The following is a 10,207-nucleotide window of genomic DNA, read 5'->3' on the forward strand; positions in this document are numbered from 1 at the left end:
TATTTTAGTCAAGAGTACCACATCCATTAGTCCGATTATTCAAGTGTAAGTTATACTTATATATGCATTCATCATATTATCAATCACAAGCATACATGATCAAAAAATGGTTTAATAGAGAAACCATCATAAAAGAATTCTTGCATCTTACTTATCTTGATCATTAGCATTTCATATGTATGTGTATAAAATATCTATAATTATGTAGAAAAGTATACAAGGATTCTTACTTTTATGCCAACAACCCAGACTGACTAATCATCTGCTTACGCTACGATCTATGAACTGGAGTGCGCAGAATCTTTCTCGATGTCCTCTTGTCCTAAAGATTGTTCTTCTGGTTTTCTAGCGAGGATTGGCCGCAACAACAATAAGAAGGTGATCGGCACTCGGAATGAAAAATTAAAAAAAATATTGGCGATGAGCTCCAATTGAGGTTGGTTCTTGGTGAGGGTGAGAGAAGAAATCCGATAGTTTCGGAGGAGGAAGACTCCGATCGAGAATTTCTTCCCTCTAGGCACGTGCGCAACACAGGCCAATTTTTTTTCTCATTTTGAGCCAAGATGATTGAGTCGGTCAAGTAGACCAAGCCTAGTTTGTTGGGTTTTGCAAATAATTTCTACAAATAATTTAAAAATACTACAAACTCTTGTGACTATACTTCTAGGCCATTTAATTTCTATGCTACCGGTCTAAGTACAACAAGATTTTCCTTCAAATGGAAGCAAGATAGTTATAAGACTTCTTCTTTGAGCATGAAGGTGGCAAACACTACCATTCTGCAATCAATAGTAAAAGCATGTAAAAATCAACACTTTGACAGAACTATAATGTAATATGAATCATAATACTGGCAACATAACCCAGCGTATACTTAGGTGCGACAAACTGGTTAACCGAAAGTCATGGTCCAAATCGAACCCAAAAAGCATTGCGTTGCATGTGAATTGAGCCAAATAATTGACATCGGCACGAACCATGCCAACATGAGAAATGCCCACCTAGAGACCGGGATGACGTCCACGGAATTTGCATGCATTCCGTACCAGTAGGATATAACCTACAATGATCACTTATTACATTTGGGGGAGCCTTATATGGATTAAAATTTAGCTTTTGATTTTTCATTAAATTAAGAAATAGATTCTGATTTAAGTTGAGATGAAATTGGGATGGAAGTTAAATCTACAACAGGGATCGTGCATGTTTGCTGTCAAAGTTGAGTTCCATGATATTGCAATCTCGCGTTGTGATTGCCATAGCAATTGAGTTTTTTTTGACATCTAGATTAATATATGCCAAGTATGATCAAAATTTAAAGAAAAGAAATATAAAAGATACCCTTGAATTGTCAGATGAACAAATTCTAGTGCCAATCTGGTGGGGAACAATAGAGCAAGGTAAAATTTGGTGGCCTTAATTAGAACTTTTGCTTCAAAAGCATATAAAGCCTTTTATACCCAAATAAAATGACAAAGAAAAAGATGAGTACAAAGTTTTAAAGAAAAAGGTTACATAAAAAGCTTATGAAAGTCCCGGCCTCAGAGAGCGAGAGAGAGAGAGATCCCCATGAACCACGAGCATTATTCAGAGACATTGGAAGCTGATAGCATCTTGAGCCAATGGAATTTTGATTAATTCATTGTAGCATTCTAACAGTTTTCCCACTGTGCTATCATGATGATAAGTTTTATCATATTCTTGGTGAACAGTAGTAAACCACCTTGTGTCGTTCCTCGATTCGACATTCTCTGCACGTCCAACATCGCCTTTATAATATCCTGACAGGTTTCCACGGGCACAAACAAAAGGTTTCAGACTCCAAATCCAATCAAAGATATGGGTCCAGAAATCGTTTCCATCTTTTATTTCGTGTAATAAAAAAAAATCTGGGTGGCTTTATGCCTCCCTGACCCCTCAAAAATTTTTTTTTTTTTTATTTTATGTATATGAAATGGGATTTTGGCAGTTTTTTTAATAATGCTACCACAGACAAAAGCCATATCAATTGGAGTTTAGGTCTGCACTTAGAAAAACTAATCCTAAGCTTGGCCGGGCCAAAATCCGGCCCACATATACCAGGTTTAACCGTTGGAGCCCTGCTTTAATAGGGCCAACTCTATTTGTTAGCAAGATGCTAAGCCAGCATTCTTTCACAGATGGTCTTCCGAACAATTGCAAGCAGAAGCATATCTTTGTTTCTCTAAATCATACATGCATGCAATGTTAATACAGGTAGCATGCATGCAATCAATTTCTTGTTTTATGAACTGAGAGAGCTCGTATATTAATACTATATTATTTTTCGAGAGAAAGAGATGGAGACACATAAGCACCGTAGTATTACCGAATCCCAAATTTTTAGGGATGCATAGTTTTAAATTCAGAATTTTTGGTTGCTAAGCAAAGAGGCCAGGGTCACCTCTGAGGCAAGCTTCAGGTCTCGATTTTAAATGATACTGTAATTGATTGGTTTACTATATATTCATAATGATCATAGTCAGCTAGCCTTTTTCCAAGTATTTCGAGAGCGTTTCTTTGATATATATATATATATATATATAGATAGATAGATAGATAGATAGATAGATAGATAGATAGATAGATAGATAGATAGATAGAGAGAGGAATAATAGGGTGCTCTATCTCCATATGGCCATCTTTTTTTTTTCAATTCAAAAACATGCACGCAAGCTTCTGTGTAGATTCTTTTTGATCTATTATCTACCATGCCTTCACGAAACTACTGTAGATGCTCATGCGTGCATCATGCCAAGGTATAGTGATGATTCCTGTGGCTCCCACGTGGCAGCTGATGATGTTTTGCATCATCATTTAAGATCACACGTGTCGATGTTTTGCATGAACAAGACGTGTCCCTTAGATGGGATCTTGCGTTGTGCTATTGCATGGAATCCAATAGTTGGGCAACGGGCCGTGCCGGGCCGGCCCGGCCCAGGCCCCCCGGGCCCAAAGACTAAACGGGCCGTGCCTGGCACGGCCCGTCCAGCACGGAACTGCAGCCCGGCCCGGCCCCAGGCCCCTCTATTGGTGGGCCGGGCCGGGCACGGCACGACACGGGCCGTGCCAGGCACGGCCCGTAACGGGCGCAAATGGGCGGCCCGCAACGGCTCCGAACGGGCCGTGCCGGCACGGCCCGTAACGGCTCCAGACGGGCCGTGCCTGGCACGGCCCGTCTGGAGAGGGGGAGGAAAATAGTCGTTTCCAACGGCTATTTTCGGGAAAAAGACGCTTTTACCCCTCCCAACAGTCCAATAACGGCTGAATTGAGGGGTATTTTGGGAAAAAAAATTTTTGGGGCTTCTATAAATAGCCCATTCCTCCCTCATTCTCACCACACCAAACCTCTCATTCTCTCCTTCTCTACTGCTATTATTTCTCTCTTCTAAAGTGCTCTTCTAGCAATTTAATTTTTAGTTTGTTCAAGTGCTACACAAGAGGAGGTTCCTGTTGAGAAGAGAAGGTCGCTTCTGTTGAGAGCACAAGAGGAAGCTCGGAATCTCGGCTCTGCCTCTGCCCTCCGACCCTCTACTCAATTCCTCCTTGCGGTTAGTTTTTATTTTTTGAATTAATCATAGATATGTCATCTTTTGAGGAAAGTCAGTTTGGCATTCCTGTTTCTGAGGGAGAAGAAACTAATCCCCAACCCCCTGTTCCTAGTTCCTCTAGAACTGGTGAACCGAGTGAAGGTCAAACCTCTTCTCGTAAGAGGACTAGTACTGTATGGAATGAATTTGATAGAGTTATGGTTGAGGGAGTTTGGAAAGCTAGATGTAAAAAATGTGCCAAACTTTATAGTTGTAGTAGTAGTGGGGGAACAGGGCATTTAAAAAGACATCAAGAGAGTCATAGGATGCATGATTCTCATGCTCAAACTCAAAGTAGCCTTAATATACAAGGGGGATTACTTGTAGGTAATTTTGCATATAATCATGAAAATCAAAGAAAAGCACTTGTAAAATGGATAGTTAAGGATGAATTACCTTTTAGTTTATGTGAATCTTTTAATTTTGAAGAATATGTTCAATTAAATCTACAACCTGCTTACAAAAGAACTAGTAGGCGTACATTTAGAAGAGTAGCTATGACCAATTTTTTAGCAATGAAACAAAATTTAATTAAAACACTTTCTACTTTAAATGTAAAAATTTCATTAACTTCTGATATTTGGTCAGCATCTGTAGGTAGTAATTGTTTTATTGCCATTACTGCTCATTATATTGATAATGATTGGCAATTAAATAAACGTATTCTTGCTTTTCGTGCTTTTGATTTTCCACATTCTGGGCAACAAATTTCAAATATAATTTATCAAACTGCATGTTCATATAATATTAATGAAAAAATTATGTCTATTACTTTTGATAATGCATCTAATAATAATTCTGCTGTTGTATTATTAAAAGACTCATTGCATCCCATATTAGATGGAAATTTACTGCATATTAGATGTGCATGTCATATCTTAAATCTTTCTGTTCAAGCTGGCATGGGCATGATTCAAGATGTGATTTCAAAAATTAGAAATGCAGTTTCTTTTATTCATGCTTCTAGATCAAGACTTCAAGAATTTAAGGAATTATGCATAAATCATGGTAAATGTTTTAAAAAATTTAAACTTGATGTAATTACTCGTTGGAACTCCACATATAGCATGATACATGATGCATACCCATATAAAAATTTATTAAGTGCATATATTAATGATCGTGGATTAGGATTTACATTGACTGAAACTGATTGGAATAAAGAAAAAATTTTGGAAGATTTTTTGCTTAGTTTTTATAATGCTACCAATGTTCTTTCTGGTATTTATTACCCTACTTCATGTTCATTTTTACAACAAGCATATATAATTAGTCAAAAATTTGCAGAACATAGATATGATGATGTTTTAATGCCTATTATTGAATTAATGGAATCTAAATGGAATGAGTATTGGGACAGGATATGTCCTATGCATAACTTAGCTGCTGTATTTGATCCTAGAGTTAAATTAAATGGCGTGCTAATTTTACTTGATGCATACTCTGAAAATATGAATCAAGATGCTGAATCTGCTAAAGATGAGGTAAGACAACTTCTTTATGATATTTATGCTATATATGATGAAAAAATTCGTGGATCTAGAACACAAATACAAACCTCTATTCCTCCTTCTAGTAGTTCTCGTTCGTCATCTATTTTTTCATTCATTGCACAGAGAAGACACACACATGCTTCAAGTTCCTCTTCATCTTCTTCATCTTTAAGTAGTGAACTAGAATTTTATTTACGAAATGATCTTCATTCTGCATATGATGAAAATCAAATAGAGAATCTAGATGTATTATCTTGGTGGAAGAGTGTTAGAAATCAATATCCTGTTATGTCTGCAATTGCACGCGATATTTTAGCTGTGCCGATGTCCACGGTAGCATCGGAATCCGCTTTTAGTGCAGGTCGGCGTGTTCTTGACGAAAAGAGAAGTAGGATGACGGGCGAAACGGTGGAGATGCTTCTCTGCTTCAAGGATTGGCTGGATGCTGAGGCAAGACTTCAAGATAAAGGTGGACATAATACAACATCCTCTGATGATGATGATACAAACACTACTGAAGACTGAAGACTGAAGACTGAAGACTGAAGAGTGAATACTGATTTACTGAATCACTGATGATTAGTAAGATTTCTTAATTTTTTATAATTGTACATTTTTATTGTATTCTGGAGGTCAGACCAAGGTCCAAACCTCGGCCCTTTCTTAGTTTCTTATTGTATTCTAGAGGTCAGACCAAGGTCCAAACCTCCCTTCATGTACCATTTTGATTTAAATTAATAAACTGGTAGGGGTCTATGCCAAACCCCCCACCATTAAGGTGGCTTTATATTCATAAATCAAGATTTCTTAGTGTTCAATATTTATTAATTTATTAAAAAAATTTATGAAGCATTAATTTTTATCGGGCCGAGCCGGGCCCAGGCCCGGACCGTGCCAGGCTCGCGTGCCAGCCCGGCCCAGGCCCTTATGGGCCGTGCCGTGCTGGCCCGCGGGCCGTGCCGTGCTTGGCCCGCGGGCCTAGACCGGGCCGTGCCGGCCCAGGCCCGAAGCGGGCCGTGCCTGGCACGGCCCGCTGGCCAGGACCCTCTAGCCCAGCACGGCCCTATCAAAGGGGCCGTGCCAGGCACGGCCCGGCACTGTAGCTTGCGGGCCGTGCCAGGCACGGCCCGCTTCGTGCCGTGCCGTGCCGGGCCGTGGGCGGCCCGGCCCAGTGCCCATCTCTAGAATCAATCCATATAGTTTCTCTATGGTCAAGGCCGTAGTTGTGGAGACCATTTACTGCATGGGCACATCTTTATTCAAAAGAAATTACGGTAAATTACTTTCCCATCCCTCTAAAGACCCTACTGTAACAGGAGGTCCCGGTTGACCCAAACAACAGGGATTATTCGTTATACAGGGGTCTAACTTTGGACCACTAAGCAACTTCCCCAAGAAATTACGATCCATAAAGAATTTATCAATGCAAAGACATATGGATGCTGGATTAATATGTTTTATACTCACCATGATGAATCGAGGTCTTTCATCCATCGCAGGTGAAACTTTGATAATATCCTCACATATTTCCTTAGCCTTTTCATAGTCTCCCTGCAATGAGTTTATAGAGTTGAAAATATCGTCAATTTTAAACATAGCATAGCATGCGGTGCAACTTCAACAACAACTAAGACTTTCTCATGCAAGAAAACTATTAAAATTTTATAATTTTGAAATGTTAAAAATTATATCCACTAAAGGTTTGGAGAAACCCTTTTATTTTTTTAAAAAGAATAATAATAGACTCGCCATCAATTGTTTCAAAGAATCGATTCAAAAGTTGCCCCGATCCAGCCCTCGGGGAAATGACCTCTTCCAACCTTTAAAAGAGAGTGCAACCATTGATTGGATACAATTTGTCACTTCCATTGGTTGGTATTTGTTGCAAGATGATTAGGCGCCTTTGAGGTGACATTTCCACCACCAAATTCTTATATTTTGGTAGAAAGGAAAGGCAAACAAGATGAAAAACAGATTAAAACATTATCCACCTGCAATTATAGGAATAGAAAATTTTAATTGTTCTTTCCTTTGGATGTGTATATGTTTATCTCTCTCTTTGAGAAATATATTAGGATATGTTTCTGTGTTTGAATCTAGAATTTCTCAAGTGCATGCAAAAGAAGGATGTATTCACCAAAGAATCCAAGTCTCATTACTCATTTTCTCTGCATCTTGATGGTGCTTGGAGGATTATATCACAAAGAGTGAACTTCATTGTGAGGCTAAGTTAGGGGCTCAGATTTCATTAAGTACCTATCTGTTGCAGCATTAGGTTGTCGAAGGATAAACTAAGCACTTATGAGAAAACATAAAGAATTAAAGCAAAGAGATGGATAAATGGAAGACGTTGATTACTCCAACACTTTGTGAACAAGAAAAAATTGCCTTTTCAGCCAACCATCTTACTAGGAATGAAAGTGGATCGAATAATATCTATCCGGATTCACTTTCATATCCGAATCTATCCGGATATAAATAAAATTTGAACATCTAACTAATATTTGTATCTGTATCCATATTTATCAAAAAAAGAGAGGATATGGATAGACAACTATTCGATCCATATCCGAATATTCGATTTCATTTGTAACCCTATTTAATTTTATATAGCACTAATGAACTTTTAATAAAAATAAATGATCATATTAACATGCTATTAACTTGATTTATTATCCACTTAGTAATATTTTTGATTTTGTGGTCATAAAATTTAATTATCCGATTTATTTTCGTATTTATATCCATACTTTTAGTATCTGATTTATGTCCGTATTCGTTTTAAAAAAAAATATGGATATGAAATTTATGTCCGTATTTGATTTTGCAATCCATATATGTATTCGTCAAACAAAACAAATATAGATATGGATATATTAGCATCCGATCCGGTTTCAGCCCCCGGTTTTACCCCAAGTTTTGGGATTTCAAATTTTATTGACCACTGGCCTTTGAATAGTTGTCATCTCAAGGCCTTATGCTCAGCAACCACCTAGTTGTATCTTTTCTAAAAAGTTCCAGTTGCATGAAGATTGAAGAGTTATCTAAAAAGTCTTTTCTCTCTTTTCTAAAAAGACGTTGAAAAAAAGGGATGAGTCATCCTTCCACCTAAAAAATTCGAACATCCAAATTAATGCCTCCAAGATAGTAGCGGAAACGCCACTATTGCAACTTAGCTTGCCTAGTCAATTATTTTGGTACATGATATTGTCATTTCATTTTTTGAGGGAGTGCCAGTTGGTGATCCTCATTTTTTTTGTCAAAATTTTATTCTTAATTTGTTATTTAATCCTCTTAAATACTTGTTTCGCTTTATAAAGATTCGTCATTAACTTGTTTTACGGAAATCATCTGTTAGCATATGCAGCGTGCATGAAACTTTTTGGATGTGTGAGAAGAATCACCTGATTGATGAATATTTGGACCAATAACAATCCTAGGTTGTATTTCCTCTCATTTTCAGCGAGTTCCTCCCATTCTTTATATAATGAACTTGTTGTTTTCAGTCCTCTGTCACTCGCTTCCAAAGAAGAGTGCCCCTGCAAACACAGACAGAATAATCCAGTTTGCTTCAGATATGTGATTTCCGATATATGCATACTTGAAGCTAGTTTTGCAGGGGAATGATAACTGTTATTTTGATTTTTGATGATAAGACCTCTCTTTCTCTCTTGAAAAATCCAAAGTTTCAAGACAATAGAAAAGCTGTCCATGCTTCTCATTTTCTCTCGCATGCATCGCAAAAACCAAAAATCTCATTCACAGATGTACCAAACGGTACTCACCTAGTGATGGAGCCCAAAGATAATATTGCTTTTGCGAAAAAGAGCGCAAAGCAGCAGTAGATTAAGTAACATAAATATTTAGTGGAACTATCAAGTGAGATATATATCTCGGTGGTCAGACTTCAAACTGACCTTCTTATGGATTGCATTAGACATTGTTCAAATTTAAATTATCAGGCTAGTTCAAATGAAAGCAATTTAAACATCCTTAACGCATGCAAAAGCTAGTCAAGAAAGAAAGAAAGGAAGAAATAGAGATATTTATATAAACAAAGCAAAGAAAAGAAAAGATTCAAACATGGATATCCACTTGATCGGACAGGTGTTCCAGCAACAAACGCAGCAAGCTTGGTTCCTCGAACCCCTGATGCAAAAATCGAACTTCGTCCTCGATTCGATGGAGGATGAGCTGATGAAGCTCGAGTGGCTCCTTGGCAGCCGCAGGTCCTCCTCTGAATATGCCCGACAGCACGTTCACCAATGGCGGCGGAGTTAAGCCCCCAACCCCTCTCTGTATGCCTGCACGGAACGGAGGGCTTTCGTCGCCGCCATGCTGTTGGTCGGAAGTCGGGGGCACGTCACCGCTTGAATTCGGAGGCGAACAATACGCACGTCCCCCGTGCTTCAAACCGGTGACGCGCAGGGCGCAAGCCAGGACCAAGACCGGGCCCACCGCAGCCCCGCGTCTCCTATGCCATCCTTCCGTCCGTCCCCTGCCGGCACCCTCCCCCGCCGGCGGTTGGAAGCACACTGCCCACAGCCGGGCCGCCGCCGCCACCCGGGCGCCTCCGTGGGGGAAGGCGAAGTGGCGGCGGCGGAGGGGATTCCTCTGCGAGGGGTGGGAGAGGAGGAAGTCCGGTCTGCATGCCGGAGCGAGGGGCACGCGGAGGCAGAGCATGGCTTCCATCGAGTCCTGGGTGTGGGGAGGCGTCTCCAATGGGCCGGCAATGTATTAGGAGCGTGACTGCAGTTTCCCCTGAAGAGTAAAGGCGCTTCTTGCGAACCTCGTCCTAGCTTTTCTTTTCATTTTTCTTCTCTCGCCCCTGCTTTTGATAAGGTAGCAAGGCATCCATATGCCGGTCCTTTTGCTCGGAGAGCTGAAGCAAGGTATCCACCAATCTCCTTTAATTCCATCTTTTGACAGCTTCTTATTGTCTTTAAATTTCCGGAAGGGTCGAACACTGCTCTAGATTCTTGCAAAGAAAAGTCGAACAGACAAAATAACTCTCCGGACAAAGAGAGAGAATCTCAGGTTACTTTCTCTTCGAAAACTATCGGAAGGAGCAGGCATATTATCACGTAGGCCTGTTTCACATAGAAG

The 10,207-nt window shown here is 39.6% G+C and overlaps 1 protein-coding gene across 2 annotated transcripts; it reads right to left on the minus strand.

The window, feature by feature from the left end:
- Window positions 1-1,399: 1,399 nt before the first annotated feature.
- LOC108511140 (uncharacterized) lies at window positions 1,400-9,910 on the minus strand. Of its 2 annotated transcripts, XM_039129690.3 has the most exons (4): window positions 9,185-9,910; window positions 8,506-8,640; window positions 6,569-6,652; window positions 1,400-1,781 (listed from the first exon to the last, which is right to left on the minus strand). In XM_039129690.3, the coding sequence occupies exons 1-4, from the start codon at window positions 9,791-9,793 to the stop codon at window positions 1,653-1,655; spliced, it is 957 nt and encodes a 318-aa protein (XP_038985618.3). In that variant the 5' UTR covers window positions 9,794-9,910; the 3' UTR covers window positions 1,400-1,652. The 2 variants fall into 2 exon arrangements, with proteins under 2 accessions (XP_038985618.3, XP_088578621.2); XM_088722495.2 differs by lacking the exon at window positions 1,400-1,781 and having other exon boundaries at window positions 6,297-6,652; window positions 9,185-9,799.
- Between the last annotated feature and the right edge of the window lie 297 nt (window positions 9,911-10,207).

Source organism: Phoenix dactylifera, chromosome 5, assembly GCF_051530095.1.
Source record: "Phoenix dactylifera cultivar Ajwa chromosome 5, Ajwa_hap1_PhDact_Kaust_v1.1, whole genome shotgun sequence".
Lineage (NCBI taxonomy): Eukaryota > Viridiplantae > Streptophyta > Magnoliopsida > Arecales > Arecaceae > Phoenix > Phoenix dactylifera.